The following is an 18,467-nucleotide window of genomic DNA, read 5'->3' as shown; positions in this document are numbered from 1 at the left end:
TCAGGGGATGATAAATATGTAGTATAGTATTAAGAATTTAAATTAATGTTTTATTCCTATTACGGGCTCCATCAAATTATACTGTTGTCATAGATTCGATTTCGTAATTAGTTAACCAAAGATATTGGTGATCGAGATATCAACGAACAAAATTAAGTGCACATTGTAAATATATTTACTCATTGCCCGCAGTATATGACGAAATCACTACCATATAGTATATTTATAGCAATATTAAAAATACTATGGTTGACGATAGGGTAATATCTGAATGAATATCGGCAACCATTTAAATTGTTGATAAATTATTAATTGATTGCATGATAGTAGTTTTAACCATTGCAAACACGAACTGTAGAGTACCATGCTTTAGCGAACCCACAGTTTGTTAAAAGGATTTGAACTTTTTCATGTAGGAATTTACGAGCATAATCTTCCGTGAAAAATATTGCTGATTATATAGATTTTAAAATATTCAATAGGATATATCCTTTAAATCAAAATTTTGACTCTGAGATTAGTAGAACTTTTAAGGCATATGATATTAAAAGAACCTTTATACGTTTAAATTAGAGGTTATTGTAGACAAGTTAACCAGCATTTATTAAAAATTGAATGGCATTTATGCTTTTATCGCGTATTTTATTAATCACAATATATTGTGGCATATTTTTAAAGAACAATTTTAATTCCTCCACGATCACGGTTATTTAAATAATATCTCCTTAATTTCAGAATTAGACTTGAAAAAGTTACGCAACTGGACTACATAGTTGTTATTAATCAAGAGAATTAATTTTAAATGTTAATGCTGGATATGATATCGTTGAATTCTCAACCAGACAATCTTCCAAGGAAGTTAAAAAATTAAGCAGCGGCATAAGAAATCTAGTTAAATAATTATCTCTGGCAGACTAGATGTGCCAGTTAGTATGGTTGCTTTATACTATATCCATATAAAAACAAGTTTTCCAAAGTTATACAATATTATATGTCTATAAGACCGCACAAATAATTACTTAATCAATCAGGCATGTACCTAGCTATTTACGTCATTACGGTAGCAGTTACAGTCATATCCTGCCTTCAATCAAAATCACAAAATTGCATAAAAGATTGACTTTGGTTCGACAAAATAACACAAAATTACTCGGAGCAATGGAAAATAATAATTCAGTTTAGCAATCTATTGATTCTTTACTAATTTAACAACTACAAGTATATTATGGTATAAATATAAAGGAATCTAAATCGCGATTACGTTGCATTTTATTGATTATGCTATGTGTTTAATAAGTCATTGGAGCTTTAACCACAAATGAATTTTAGAATGAACGGAGTTATCTCAAATATATGATTATATGATTACATAGATTTTATATTCCTAGGTTTGATACTCTTTAAATAAAAAAGCAAATACAAAATACGGGTAGTCACATTTATATGTTTCTATCACATAAGTATACCGGTATATGTTGTAATTATGTATTTCTGGTGAAAGTGCTTGATACAGTGACTAAATTATTAACTCGACGATTTCGATGGATAAGTTGCAGTACTTTTAAGCGCAAAGTACTACTAGTAGCTATATAAATCATCGGATTTAAAGCCGAATTGGCAAAAGCAAAGAAATAAACCATAATTCCTACTAAAGAAGTTAATGGTACTGTAGTGCAAGCATCAAGAACACTGACAACTGATAATGGCAGCCAACAAATTATTTTAGTTCCCACTATTAAGGTGGTAGTAAAAATGGTTTTCTTAATATTACGGTAGCTGCTTCCAAAATGATACAGAGGCGTAGCAGTACTTTTCTGATAAGCAATTCCAAACATAATTGCATAGCAAAATAAAACGATAGCAATAGCTAACAACATTGCTGTAATAAATATGCTATTAATGATATGATTTTTAGCATAATCTCTCATAAAAAACCAACATATTTGATTTCGATTATCATAGATTCCTAGTCCATACTTTCCTTGAGCGATAATTGGTATCGAGGACATTATTGCCGATAGTGACCAAGCGGTGACGATTGCTTTAATAACTTTACTTCTACCTACAGATGCAGCATGATAATAAGGTTGAGCTACTGCTACATAGCGATCGATACTGATAATTACAGCAGTATTGATAGAAGTACAATTGAGAACTCCTAATGAAAATGCTTGAATTTGACATAAAACTGTTGGAACATTTTGACCTGCATAAGCTACTGCAATTACTAGCGGTAAGCATATCAACCCAAGTAAAAAGTCAACTATAGCAAGATTAGTTAAGAGTAAACCATTAGGTGTATGCCAGTATTTAGATCTAGAGATAGCCATCAGCGACAACAAATTACCCATTATACTAAATACTGAGATGATCGAGCAAACACATATAATTGCAATTCGTAAATTACTTAATATATGTGTGGAAGATGAAGCATTGACAGAATAGGTGGAATTAAATTGGTGGCTCGATTCGAATTGCCTTTTCCAATCCATAACATAACCCGTTTTTGATAGTTCGCTATACCTAAATGTAGGTTTATAGTGATGAAACTTAGGGACCAAGACGTTGTCGAAGTGATGTTTATTTCTCTTCTTTTAAATCTACTTGAGAACAATAATAACGGCGTCTCTCATAAAACTTGACGTATATTCTCCGTTAAATAATTAATTAGGCGTAAGTATTGACGATATATGCAAAATTATTTAAAGTAATTAATTAGATGATAATTTCTATTGGATCTTTCCGACGCATGAATCATGTTTTGAAAGAATTATTTCGACAAATCAATTGCGTATCTATCGTCTAATAGTAGGCAGTATTTTAGATAACCTGGTATATAACATCAAATAATTATTGTTTAGCGAAATAAAATACTGTCGTTTCAATTAGAGTAGTATTCGAATGGGTGTTTAGGATTATTTAAGTTAAAATTATAAAGGTTTACGAGCAGTAAAATTGGACAATATTCCATTGTATAGAGGACAAAAATGAATAAGACTCTAGAATTGATTAAATTATTCATTTTTACTTATACGTCGCTTTGAATCCTTTCAATCAATTATTAAAACCATTGACATAAATTAGAATAACATTGTTCGGCGTATTAACTCTCTAAGTATTTAATGTTTAGATTTGCTGCTATTGAATAATATACTAATGCCTATTACATTATATTTTTGATTTCTTTAAAATTGAGTCGTATTATATATGCTAATTTGGTCGATTAACAAATTGATGTCCTAATTTTACTTCCATTTTCATTATGAAATTAAAATCGTCATTAGTATACCGATGAAATAATAGCTTTAATTTATTGTCAGAAGAGTATAATATAAATTTATATTTATATTTATACCAAGCGGTATTGAATATTAAAATTAATTGCTGTAATAAATTCAAAATAATTTCTGCTTTATTATTCTATTTTTCTCATTCAAACCTAATAGAATTGTGCCAGTTGGTGTATGGTAACGGAGGGTAAATGAAATTAAACTTTTGTCAGCAAGTTCAAGTATCGTATTGATTGCTATAGATACTGCTTTATGGTGGCATAACTAATTAAAGGAATATCGAATTGTAGTGATTACGTTAGAATCATTTATTCAAAATTGCATGTATCTCGTGGTTTGGAAATTTAATTAGCAGTAAAGAGGTATATTTACTCACTTAATATATTACATTTTTTGCTTATTGTTGGCTTTACTTTGCAATTAACCAATAATAGCAAATGCTCTGAACGATATCTTTATGATTGATTTTACAATATACAATAGATTATGTCAAAAATTCTTGAAAAAATTCAGAAATTTTCGCCATAAGCTAAATTGTACAGTATTTTTGATACTGCTGCTAGTGATCGTGGTAATTCTTTGAGATATTATCGATATGGATATGATTGCTGATTTCCGTGCATTTAAGAGCTTACTTCTGAAGTCACCATTACCAGTTTTATATATCAGCTTCTATGTAGCTTACATGTTGTAACGAATGAGTGTATAATTCTGTAAGAAAATACACGTACAGGCATTTCTATTGGTCTACAACTTTGAACTAGCAAGCAAGACTAACACTTCGGGACAACTGTAAAGATTTTACTCGAATTTCATGGCAGACGCAAAGTAGACCGTTTAATTTCTTGTGCGCAAGCGAAAAATCATTATTAAACTCTTTTTTCATTACTTGGTGCATAAAACGTAAATAATATTTACGTATTCTCAAGCTAATCATTAGGCAATAGTCACATCAGAGGTTGATAACACATTGCTATATCGAAATTAGAAATTTCTCCTACTACCGCTACATAATGCTATTTAATACATATATGGCATTGAATCATAGGCATGTGGTATATCTCTAAAATTAAGCATCAGCTATATAGCCTATACAGGTTTAACTCAAAAATTATAGTCATTTTTAATGTAAACAAAATCCTTCTTATTTAGTATCTGCTATCTATAAATTGTACGTTACGTAAATTGGTTTGTAGCTTTAAGAACAGACTATCTGTAATAATTGATGCAATAAATTTTTGTTCACGATGATCTAACGTCGTGATGCGCGTATAGATTATGCTATTACTTAATGATGAACAATCTGGAAGGTTTAAATATCGGTACAATGTCTAAAATACACATAAATACTATGCTAGTTCTTTGAAGAGAATCATACGATAATAAATATTAAATGTGGCGCTCGAAAAGCCAGTTGATAATTCTGTAATTATAAATAGATAAAATCCGTATTGATTATGATATGATAATAGGTTGGTAACATGCTAAATTGTAATTAAACCGCATTAAAATACCAAACCATAGGAATGTATCGGTAACCTGTCTACAACAATATCGATCCTTTTTGTGTATCCTATTGATTATTATATAACTGTTACAGTAACCACCAATAGTCCCAAATGGCCGTCAAGGACACTCATAGGCACTACTGACAGCAGCTGCTTCGTACATGTAAAACTATATTTAAATACTGACCGTTAGATAAATATATTGGCTATCTAACTATGATTATTTCTATAAATATCATGTTCAAGTTAGAAATATTATTGTATTTATAGAAAGCAACTAATAAACCTGAAATTTCGGAAAGATGATGGGAAGCGAGTTGTAATTCTTGAAAATCAGAACTTTTTGAATTAAAGTGTATTTTGTGTATTTCACGTACAGAGTTTTTAAAAAATAGATAATGATTTACTTGAATAGTCTACTTTAAATGAGTTTCATTAAAATTTTTTCTAAATAAAATTTATTAAAATTCAGAATAGTAAGTGAATCGTATAATTAGATAGTCGTTGTACTTATACTTATATCTCGAGCTGTATACTGCTAGATATTAGTTACTGTACAAAACTGTAATAAAATATATTCAAAATAATTAAACCTTTAACTGCAGATTCGTGAACTTCATTAAGGCACAGTATTTGGTATCCGACAAAATAAACTCGGGTATATTTCCATCATGACTAGCGATTTCTGATAAAACGATACAGTATAAGCTAAATGAGCACAGAATAAATTGAATTATGCAATGTAAACAAAAAATGATAATATGTGAATTCCAATATAAGCATGAATTACCATAGGTACCTTATCAATCGGCGGTGTACATAGATTGTTTTTATGTTAAATTAAATCGTTCAGGCTATATGACTTCAAATAATTATAGCCTGAGCTAGCCAATTAAAATTGTTTCCAGGTAACTTATTTGCAGAAATAATGCGGATAGCAAGAAATTTGAATAGAAGAGTAGACTTAGAAATATCTTGACTGATCATTTAGGGTATTAATTAAGTAACTTATATTACTTCTAGAAAGATTGAAATCATTCGTTAGCGATAACTATAGATGTATAGGATAGAATAATGAACTTGTATAAATATTTAGACAATTACTCCGGACTACTATAAATGAATGAGTGTTATACTGCAATGCAGAAAAAGTTTATGATTTAATGGTGATATATAGCGTCACTTTGATAATCGAATTATAATTTCGACAATTTTCCTTTCGAAATGTAGATGAAATTAGAGTTGGAATTAGTTTATTGAGATATACGCGTATTAACAAATACTACCGGTATTAGTTAAAAATGATCATTGTGATTGCAAGGATAAGTTTAAGAATAGAGTAATAAATAAGAATAGTTAATATCTTGCGCGTTAATTAAGTAGTAATTTTTTTTTTTTTCTTAAATTACTAATATTTAAATTTTTAAAGAAATTTTATTCTAAAAGGCTTATAATTGACAATTTATGTGCCACATTGTCACGGTACGAACTACCGTGAAGAAATAGCTATCTAAATTTGGTTAATATAATATAGTGATAATATATTACAACTAGTTACTTACAATAGGAATTACTCTAATTATAAATGTGTTACAGTAAATTTAATGTTGTGCTGTAATGTGCTCTGAAATGATTCTGTGAATGGACATGTTGTAGTCCGACTGTAAAAAATTAGTTAGTAGATGTTCTCACCTAAGTATTTTTACAAGATGACTCATGAATGTTAGCTGCTGTAGAAGGGGTATATGAGCCCGCCAGATAGTTGAATAAAGTAGTTCTCAATTGTCTAGTTGAGTTTAACGTAGAATCAAAGGCGTCTAAATTCTTGTGACTAGGGATACTGAATCCGCAGATTTTAGAGATTTAGAGATTTGTTTTACGTTATCCTTGTCACGAAGCTGGTTTGTGACACACATTGTCCTGCTTATACCTAGCGTTTAATAAAAGTTATGATCACTTGATTGAATGAACAAAAATATTGCAATCGCAATATCAGTAGTTTTAAAATTGATATAAATACTTGAATTTGGATTAAGCATTTTTTAGTAAAATAATATATTGGATAATTAAGATTGGATATCGCAAACTAAATTTTTTGATATATTGCTCAATGTAGAAGAGATTGAACAAGATTAAAATCTAATACAGAATTTGTAAATTGTCACGAATAACTCCTAAATTGTTGTACAGCCGATAGTTCAAGTCTGTTGTTTTTTAAGCAATTATCGAACCTTCGCTCTGCTATAATGGTCATAGCCAAACGTATTTAGATAGAACTATTGTTGCCTAGATTATACTTCTGAGATGAGTTGCTGCTGTACAGTAATTTATACTGCTGTGAGAATTTATAATTAGAGTTTCGAATGCCGTAACTATTTTGAACGGACAGAAACTCTTTATAGCATGTTCCTTGTTATCGTATATCTCGAGTTGTGCAGAGTTAATTCAGCTAACCGGTACAGGATAAATTCTGATATTATAGTAGGTTAAGAAGTAGATCTCACCCACCCTCCCTTGAAATGAGCAGCGCGGGGGTATTTATACTACTGTTAAATGACTCTGATTATGGGTTCATTTCAATAGGTCAGTATAAGATTCTTACAGTACTTTTAACCTAAAGATTTCTTCATGTAAAACGAATAGCTCTAAGGTAGTAATTTCTGCAGAGTACTGATTATTAAAATAGTATTCGTTATATCGCTAAGGGTGGCCACTGGGCCTTTAAATTTTGATTTCATGTAATATTCTGATGAAAATTGAATAAACATAGAAGCTTTATAGAGTTTTCTATACAGCCATTTTGATTGTTACATTTTCTTATAACGGTTGTTATCGACAGAGCAAGCTTTGCTTGCATACGACAGCGATCCTTAGACACATTATAATGATTGGTATAGAATTGACCACAGTACGAAGGACATTCTACCGCACTGTAGATATCTTACAGTACCTGCTAATCTTAACTTGGTATGTCCATCACCGTACATTAGTTATCATAATGTGCTCTGGACCATTAACTAATCTTAATATAGCATAGTATATTACTGTTACTAGGATATATATAATATCGAATGATAATACTATCTGTTAATTTTATTAAGAAATTGACCATAAACGTATATTTGAAAGTTTCGCTCACCAACCTTAACATAGCATTAATACCGTATATAGTAACCATCCTTATTCAGTAAACATACTAATACGAAAGTTACTTAACGAAATTTGAATTGGTATAGAAATGAATGATCTGTAGGGTTTATGTAAATATTATTGAGAAGGTAGAAGTGATTGATACACATCAGTAGGTACTATTAGTTCTATTGCTCTCTTACAATTCGTAGTGTTATCCTACTGTAGTTCCCCTGTCCCGATTACTAATATGAAAGTTACTTAACGAAATTTGAATTGGTATAGAAATGAATGATCTCTAGGATTTATGTAAATATTATTGAGAAGGTAGAAGTGATTGATACACATCAGTAGGTACTATTAGTTCTATTGCTCTCTTGCAATTCGTAGTGTTATCCTACTGTAGTTCCCCTGTCCCAATTACTTTTGATTTCTATACTGTATATAGTAACCATCCTTATTCGGTAAACATACTAATACGAAAGTTACTTAACGAAATTTGAAAAGTGATTGATACACATCAGTAGGTACTCTTAGTTCTATTGCTCTCTTGCAATTCGTAGTGTTACCTTACTATAGTTCCCCTGTCCCGGTTATTTTTGATTGCTATATATCATATTACAAAAAGTATTTCTAAGAGGATAATGTTCGTTAGTCAGCGATCTGATAGTTACTGAACCTCTGTTAAATGAGCACATTATCGTAAACCGTCAGTAAAGCGACGGGAGTTTGCACTAGTAATAGTTTAAAATAACGTCGTAATAACTTAGAAGTAATCTGTTTTAACTCATGCGCAACCAGCGAAGTCATATTATGATATTGTCAATTTCTGTTCGATAATTATAGCCGCTTATTATAAACCTTTTAACAAGAAAATGCTAAAACGATTTATCAATTAAATCAGACTTGCTTCTATGTAAAAGCATTTTGGGTAAAGCTTTCTTCTCAGTTACGGTATATCGTCATTTCTTATTGACTATATGGCACTAAAATATTATGCCATAAATCTGCACAATTGACAAGATTAAGAAATTTATCAATTACTTCACTTAACCCCTACATATTAGCATTTTGAGCAAAACTGCCTTTTCACTTATGGTATATCGTCATTTGATTATTAATTGATATTTACTGAGCACTTACGAAACTTGAAATGATTGTAATAAGTATAGTTAATCCTTATTAAAGATATCTCATTATATTCTATATGAAATGACTGAATTAGGCTGGATTCTGATGTGCTGTTTTTATCTTAAACTTGTAAAATCTTGCAGTCGGATGTGTAAATTGATGCATGACTATATAAGAAAGCTCTCCAGAAAATAAAATTAGACTTTTCTCCAGCTGGAAATTAACTGCTGTTACGTTTATTGAGGACCAGTAACACTATAGTACATTTAATTGCTTTATAGCAAATCTATTACCTATAAATTGGTAAGATTTTCTTGTATACTATTTTCCAAGTACTTAGCAAACTTGTTCTGTTAGCAAAAAAATTGAATAAGAGCGTCTTTACAGCAATATCTCACCATGTAATTAGTCATACTTGCAGACTTTGCCCACGAATCGCTATAATTATTACTGTGTTGTATGAATTTATAGAATACAATTTGAATTCTTCCATCCATAGATAATGTGACGGTAGTGCGTTGTCAGATATCCGTGTCCAATAACACTACTAAATTCGTTAGGAAATGCTCGTAATTTCGACATTTGATCTGGAGAGGTTAACCATTTGCAATAGTTTAAGATATTAAGTGTGATAATGTAATTGATTTAGAAATAGACAGTTATAAATATTATGGCAAAATTGTAATATTCAACCGTTAATGGATTTCCATTAATGACTGTGTAGATTTAGGTTCGGTACTATGCAAAATATGAACAATAATCAAAATGGCGGTTGTCACACTTTTATGCAATCTATTAGGCACTGAGCGGATTTAAGTTATTTATTGGAATAAGTTACTATTGGTACACAATACAGTATATTAATTAACTCATACATATACTCAATAATGATTAATATAATTACATGGGTATAGAAAAGGCTATATGACGGAGGAAATAATTAACAGATAGCACACGGGGAGTTTGTCACAAGTGTGTGAGGAAGCGCATTTGTACTCAAGGAGAGTAATTTAAGCTGTGTAGTGGAACAACATTTGAATAAAGCTAGCTTTATAATATTACCTATAAGCTTCTAGACTGGCTCTTACTGTTGACTAAGGTCCTTCGCGAAGGTATTGAAGTAGTGAAGCTTGGTAGCAGTCTTACAGTAAGGTGGAAGGTTTTACAGGTAATCACAGAAAAAGAATTCATCATTCTTAATCGGTGCTGCGACACTATTCAATAAGTAACCTGCATTAATTTACTCGTTAAGTTTAATGTCTGGTATAAGGTTAAAGGTGTACAATATACAAGCCTGTAAATCTGTAAGATCAGAAATAGGAGTTCCAAGAGTTTCTTAATCGGATTAAGCACTCTGATGCGCAATTCAGGACGAAATTTTCAGACTTCAGCTTTAAGCTCTGTTATCGTAGAGTTGATTTGCGACAGGTTTGTAGAATCCATTAAACCTTCGTCATTAAGAAACAGAAAACTTGATACATGGTACCTCAAGACTTGTGGAAATTCTTTTTAGTTACGCAATAATTGATAAATCGAATAAAATTATTTAAATTTAAATAGACCTATTACTAAGACAAGTTAGCATGAGTTTTGTATAGGTTGGTAATAAACTTAAACTACTTCTTACCAGCTTTGCAGCATACCAAACAAATGTTTTTGAGGAGAATCGAAAAGAAGATGATTTAAAGTTTACTTTAATGCAGGATACTTAGTGCAGATACTAATCGAGCAAGAGCTTTAATAGCTAGTGTTTATGTAGCTATAACAACACATGATGCAATAAAATTACTCTTACCACTACATCTATTACATAGAATTATTATCACCATAAAATTTATCGGAATCTGAGGCGGGTAAAAGCAGTTGATTACCTGTAATTATTAAAATACATTTTATGATAATAACGTCTGTTTCACTGCTAATTGTCAGACCACCTTCGCATATCTGATTTACGCCAAATTGTACTATCCTTGCTACGCCTTAGATCGTAGCTGGTGGAACCATCTTGCTATTATATACTTTTAAGGCTCTCTAGCTCATACTAAGAACCATTTTCCTTTACATGATTAGTCTCTATAATGACTAGAAATATTGAATAGTCATTTCTGTAGAATTTATTTAATGATTTAGGGTTGAAAACGTGAATAGGAATGACTTTGTAATAATCGATTTACTTATTCACGCTAGTTCTAAGTATGCAGAATAATACAGCAGTGGTCTACAAATATATTACGAATTGCGAAAGAAATGATCTAGTATTCCTAAACTATAAGCTATTTTTCTGTTAGCTTCACAGTATTTACAATTGTATTACAGCCTTACTACGTATCAGGATCATTAAATTTACTATCCTATTTTAGCTTCAATATTTAGCTTCCATGAGTCTATATATATTCGCTTTACCGTAACATGTATCTCAGCTACAAAACCTAGCTTGTATGATAAACAACAATTTAGATTCCTAAACTATTTGTTTATTAACATTATAGTATTTAGTATTTACAATCATATTGTAGCCTTATCAAGTATCAGGATCATAAAATCTCCTATCCTATTTTAGCTTTAATATTAAACCTACATCAGCCTATATATTAGTTTTATCGTAAGATGTGTCTCAACTAAAACACTTAACTTATACGAAATAGAATAATCTAATATTCCTACTTGTTTATTAACTTCACAGCACTTATAATTTTATTCTAGCCTTATCAAGTATCAGGAACCTAAAATTTAATACTTTAGCGTTAATATTTAACCTCTATCAGCCTGTCTATTAGCTATGCTGTAATATGTATCTCAGGTACAAAACCTAACTTTTACAAAATAGAACAATCAAATATTCCTAAAGTACTCTTTAATTAGCTTCTCAGTATTTAAGATTTTATTATAGCCTTACCAAGTATCAGGATCGTAAAATTTCCTATCTTATTTTAGTATTACATTAAACCTCCATCAGCCTATATTAGCTATGTCGTAACATGTGTCTCAGCTACAAAACTTAGCTTATACGAAATAGAACAATCTAGTATTCCTAAACTACTCGTTAATTAGCTTCTCAGTATTTACAATATTATTGTAGTCTTACCAAGTATCAGGATTATAAAATTTCTCTATCCTATTTCAGCATTATTGTTTTACCTCCATCAGCCTATAATATTAGCTACATCGTAACATATGTCTCAGCTACAAAACTCAGGTTAGCATTCACTATTTCGGGGTTATTTATACTATACTAGAGTATCCCTAATTGTAAAATTTCTTATGTACCATAGACATTGCTAAATTTACCTTTACTCTACGAAATTCAATTTCTCTTTGAACACGTAAGTGTCACGATACGAACTACCGTGAAGAAATAGCTATCTAAATTTGGTTAATATAATATAGCGATAATATATTACAACTAGTTACTTACAGTAGGAATTACTCTAATTATAAATGTGTTACAGTAAATTTAATGCTGTGCTGTAATGTGTACTGAAATGATTCTGTGAATGGACATATTGTAGTCCGACTGTGAAAAATTAGTTAGTAGATGTTCTCACCTAAGAATTTTTATAAGATGACTCATGAATGTTAGCTGCTGTAGAAGGGTATATAAGCCCGTCAGATAGTTGAATAAAGTAGTTCTCAATTGTCTAGTTGAGTTTAACGTAGAATCAAAGGCGTCTAAATTCTTGTGAGGTAGTTAAGGGATACTGAATCCCGGAGACTATAGTAATTTAGAGATTTGTTTTACGTTATCCTTGTCACGAAGCTGGTTTGTGACAGTAAGTTAGTCGAATAATTGGCCATACTATAACTTTGGTAAGTTAGGTCTTCCAAAAATAAACATTTACCTTATCGGTCTGAAATCGTATAGAAACTAGAATCTGATTGATTACCGGCTATAATTTTGATATTATTATTTACTATGGATATTATGGTATACAGCTTTAGTCATCATCATTTAGAAAATAAGGAAAAAATTGAGAAAAGAAATGCTAAAAATAAACGATTTTACTACGTGACGATAACATCATTTCATGTTGACGCGGTAGGATTTAGAACATATCACGTAAAATTAATTCCTAGAAAGTACATTAGGATTTAGTTTATATGTCATAATGTGGTATATTAGATCGTGACTGTATATGTATAATATTTCAAGACCAATGACATATCTACCAATTAAATTCTGATTTTGTTGACGTAATAAGACATGCAACCTTGTCAGATTTATTTCGATTTTATATCTAATTACCGGTATGTGGTTGTTTGACTGTATCACCTTGACGACCTATTACAAACAGATTAAATAAAGTAAAGCTGATCATAGTTTAATGGTTTTGTTTAGTTGGCTTTGATAAGTTATTAGGATTATAACAAGGACTAATTGGCTGATGATCTCGATCCAATTCTAGTATTACTATACTTATAAATAAGAAAATTACCAATCTACTTTTTGCTAAATCTTCATAATACCAACTTATCTTTCAGTTTGTAAGTAAATATCATCTATAAAACAGATAGAATGATTTTACTATAAAAATTACAGAATATTTTCTATTCTGTATAAACTGCAATATTAATTCACAAGTCAGCCATAATGACTTTCTATCTGTTTGATAAAGGACAAGAAACTCCCCTGTGACAGTGTTATATACTGTATTAGAGTAGAAATATCTATGTTAGGATAATTCTGTTAGCCTATCCTTATTTAGTTAACTTCTAATTTGGATATACTGTGTTTTAATATAGTACTGACTTTTTATGACCGAGACACAATACACATATTGAATTAATAGTTATAATAGGGAATGCAAATCATCTACTTGCAGTTTGAATCATTTTGATTATAACTTACTTATGGTAGATTGTAAATTATCGTGGAAATGTTCCGTGATAGGACATATCGTAATCTGACTATTCTGTATTATTCATCAGATGTCTATGTTCGTAAATACCGTTGTCTGTATTAAGGGAGCAGTAGCTATAATTAATATCTAATTCAGTAAATGATTCCAAAGTTAATCGTACCAACTATAACTCATGGATATTGAGGAATATTATATAAATGCAGTATATCGTGCAATAAAGTGGATTCTCAAACTTAGTGTTTAACGTAAAATACGAGGCATTAAAGTCTTTGTGTAGTCTGTTAGTAGAGCAAAAGTGTTCGTGATAGTGCAGATATCGTTCCTTGATACGTGGTTCAAGGAATTGACTTATTGATCGTACATTAAGATATCTTGTTGCAAAGCTGTTTTGTGACATCCCCACATTAAAAGGTACTTTGCAATCGAGCCAAGATTTGAAAATATATATCAGAGTAAAGATGATGAAGATTCGTAAAATGAATGACGTAGCCACTGCGAAGATTTTATTCTACTTCCTATCCTATTGTAATAATTATTTAAAGAGCTTTAAACTGGTTTATATATTCATTTAGGTTGCATCAATAATACAATGTTTGATGTTAATAATTAATCGGCTATTGGCTACTGGATCGATGGTTCAAAAAAACATCTGTTTACTTTTCAATTATATTATAGTTTTTGCTGTAGCTAGATAAAAATTAGACCCTTAACTATATATTAAGAGTATAGATGTAATCCATCTATTATAGTAAAATAAATCCTTTGGTGCTACGCTACTGAAAAATACTAAAACTTTTTCCTTATCCTTTTCTGTTTTTATTAACTCCGTATAGTATCTTAGTAAATGTTCATTTTTATTTATTATACTTAGCTGAAAGTTTACTAAATTAGCAATTTTAATCACATCATCCTACTTGAAAATAGCTTTCGCAGTTAGTATCTCTACTAGAGGATAGAATTTTCCATTTTGTAGATAGTTGGTTGTGAGTTTTTTGAAGATATTTGACTCGGAGAGTATCATAATCGTTTGAAGTAATGATGTTATCGTTTACATTCTAAATGAAATATTATGGATTAAAATTTTTACCTTGCATCAATTTTATCATAACAGAGAGACAGCAAAATCCATCTTCCTGCTTATGTAACTTTATAAAGGTGATCACTATTCGTATTTTAGTACTTTGGTCCGTCTTATCAATAATAGCGTCAAAAAATACAGCAATATGGAAAGTAAAGCGTCTTTTATACCCGTTATAGGTATAATTATTTTGACTATTATTACCATTACAGCTATTGTTGGGAATCTGTTTTATTTGATTACTCTGTATAAGAATCCTAGTTTACAAAATCGAATCAATAACAATTTTATTGGGAACTTAGCAGCTGCTGATTTATTAACTGGTTTATTGGCTATTCCAATGGTTCTAACAGTAATCATTATGGGATCGTCTGTACCTTCTACCATATGTCAAGCGCAAGCTTTCCTTGTTGGATGGTTCTATGGAGTATCACTAACAATTGCAGCCGTTATTTCTATCGATCGCTGCATAATTGTTGTTCAACCATTGCGTTATCCCAATTTAATGACACCGAATAAAGTTAAAGTATTGATTATTTTTCCTTGGGTATTTTCTCTAATAATTTATATCGTGCCATTGTTAGGTTTAGAGAATGTTGGTTTGGGGAGATATGGGTATAAAGATTATTGTAGGCTAGACAGTTCTATAATTTCTATTGCAATTGAGCGAGAGGAAGAAAACTGTAGCAAAGGATTTGCTATTGGAAGTCCTGAGGAAGCTCTTGTTTTTGGGGCATCCGATGTTATTGCATCAATTTACTTAATCCATTTAATCTTAGTCATTTCTATTGTCGTCGGTTGTTACAGTATTATTTTTTATATTGCCTGCCAAAAAAATTTAGCTTGCGATCGAAATAGAGCTAGAAGTATTATTAAATCAATTCGAACTACCGCTACTATAGTAGGCACAAATTTATTTTGTTGGATACCAACCACTGTTCTTACTATTTTAGATCTATCTGATTTTGAAATTTTCAATTTGCTACCATTTAAAGTTTCGGTTATATTCTACATCTTATTCTTGGCAACTGCTGCTACTAATCCAATTATTTATATTTGGAGAAGCCATGAATTGCGTAATAGAGTAATTACTACCGTTTGTTACAAGAGAAATAGAATTATGCATTTGCAAAGAAATCTTTGACATTCCGATCAAATATTATTGCTATCCATTTTTTTCATTTTGATATAAATTATGCCATAATTTTGGTCTAATTGGGTTAAAATTGATAGTATACAGCATCAATTTTATCTTACCGTTTACTTATACTGCATAGGTATGAAGTAAGTCGGATACCATAGCTCATAATCGACGTAATGGTGAATTTTAGACCATAAAGAGCTGTAACTAATCTCATATCAAGGATTTTAAAACTTATTTAACATCATCAATACATTTCTTGAATCAAAATAAATTGAGATCTTTCATTTCTTACTAATTTTGGCCAATTTTTTACAATAATTTTACATAGTAGGCAGTCATATTAGCTTTATCCAACATTATAGCAAATGCTATTCAGATGACATAGAAGAATATATTATACAATTGTATACAGATGCTCTTATGCTTGAAGCAAAAAGCAATTTCAATTGAAGATTTGTAACAACATGTAATTTCTTTTCTCTTAATAAAATAAATAAATATTGGGAATACCCTTTGATTTCAAAATATGTGTACGAACAATTCATTGTCGTAGTACTAGTTAACAGAATGTAAATGATATATTAAGCATAAGTAAATGTTTAAGGTAAGTGTAATTGATAGGCAATAATCCTCGGCGTCTATGGCAAATGAGTAAGAATATATGTTATGTCTAGTTATTCTACTGCATCGTATTTTAAACTGATAAATTTGATGGTAGCATTATGTAAATGACATAGCTAGGAAATAGTCCTATATTAGAACTTAGAGCCATTTACATTAATAAGAATAACTCAGTTTATATCCTTTAGACGTTAAACAAGATCGCCATTTTCTCAATATAACTAAGTTTGCACTAGTTTCAATACCAGAAAATTTTGAGCTCAGACACTAAGGATGCGATCAGGCAATGAAGACTTACAAAGATTAGTTGGTACAGCATTATATTTTATTATTTGTAGTCAATATAATATAATATTTAAACGAGCAAACAGTCTGACTGTACTAAGTATAATCGTATAGTCAAGTTTAAATTAAATCTATAAAAATGCTTAAAATCTGGATGATTCCCTGCTTAGCATATGGTCGTTTACCATACTTGGTGCGAGAGAGTTGAGTTTGCGATTCATTCGAGGTAAATCAAGGAATTTACTTAACGATGTCATAGAATTAATTAATACGTTTGTTAAGAAACAGAGTATTTAGCATGTTAGTACTCAGTTTACGGCTAAATTATTAGCCAACTGGCTTCCTTCCTTAAGAGGTAAGTTTATAGAATAATAATCAGCCTGAGGCTACGCCATTCGATCAGATAACAACTTTAGCAAGAGGATGAGCTAATTTACTGTATTTTTTTACTATTTTTGGTTTCAATTCGTTACTGTCACAATTTATAATTTTTGTTATGGTATTACACATTTGTGGAGCCAAATATAAAGCTATTGCAGGTCATTCTATTTATTGAACGATTGCAGTCTTATTTAACCCATTATATAATATTTTCATCTTAGCTACAGTAGCTGAGGTAATATCAATTGTGGTAGGAAAGTTATGAAACACACTGAGGCAGAATTATATTACTTTTCTACCAATTACTTCGAATATCGCTAACAGAGAAATTAGCATGTACTCATAGATTGCATTGAGATCTACTGATACTACCATAAATGATCTAGAAAGTATAAAATTTAAATCTACTTTTAAAATTCAAGAACCTGCCATAAATTTGAACTCGGACGGTCTATTTTGTGTTAATGCTTAAAACTCTGTTAATCTGTTGGCATTTTCACTTACACGAAATCTTAAACAAATCTGAAATGAGCTTAATTGATAATCATTCATGATTTTACTACTTTATTTTTACCTGGAACTTGAGATTTATTCTCTTTATTAAGTTCCGATAAAACCAATCACAGTCATTTACTAACGTAGCTATCATTGTTTACTTTAGAGGTGCTATAAATTTTATTGAGAATGACGCCAAAAAATCATAATGAAATCCTCATTTATAATAACGAATTTAAGGTTTAAACTAGTCGCATTTGTGTTTATTTTTACCCAAACTATCTTGACTATAGATTTATCAAAACAATGTTGATGTACTTTAAGCCATACAGAGATAGAATGAATGCTGCTGGGGTTTTTATATTATAAAGACTATAATAAAATTACGACAAAATGCAAGCTGAGATCTCTAGATATCGCCAATTAAGACTAAGCAAATTAATACATTGACAAGTAAAAAAACCGAATCAAAATAAATTTATTATCTGATAAAAATAAAATACATACTTATATATTAATTACCTGGATCCATTAAATATACTAAAA

At 30.3% G+C, this 18,467-nt stretch overlaps 2 protein-coding genes across 2 annotated transcripts; one reads left to right on the top strand and one right to left on the bottom strand.

Moving 5' to 3' along the window:
- Positions 1–1,481: 1,481 nt before the first annotated feature.
- On the bottom strand, positions 1,482–2,351 carry TRIADDRAFT_51669 (uncharacterized protein; the record flags this gene model as incomplete). The annotated part of the gene is made up of 1 exon (XM_002107758.1): positions 1,482–2,351. One exon carries the CDS (start codon positions 2,349–2,351, stop codon positions 1,482–1,484), a length of 870 nt encoding a protein of 289 aa, XP_002107794.1.
- Positions 2,352–15,140: 12,789 nt separating this feature from the next.
- Positions 15,141–16,139, top strand: TRIADDRAFT_51668 (uncharacterized protein; the record flags this gene model as incomplete). The annotated part of the gene is made up of 2 exons (XM_002108565.1): positions 15,141–15,174; positions 15,208–16,139. The coding sequence occupies 2 exons, from the start codon at positions 15,141–15,143 to the stop codon at positions 16,137–16,139; spliced, it is 966 nt and encodes a 321-aa protein (XP_002108601.1).
- Positions 16,140–18,467: the final 2,328 nt, after the last annotated feature.

Source organism: Trichoplax adhaerens, genomic scaffold (genome assembly GCF_000150275.1).
Source record: "Trichoplax adhaerens TRIADscaffold_1 genomic scaffold, whole genome shotgun sequence".
Taxonomy (NCBI): Eukaryota; Metazoa; Placozoa; class Uniplacotomia; order Trichoplacea; family Trichoplacidae; genus Trichoplax; species Trichoplax adhaerens.
This window is presented reverse-complemented; position numbering and strand designations above follow the sequence as displayed.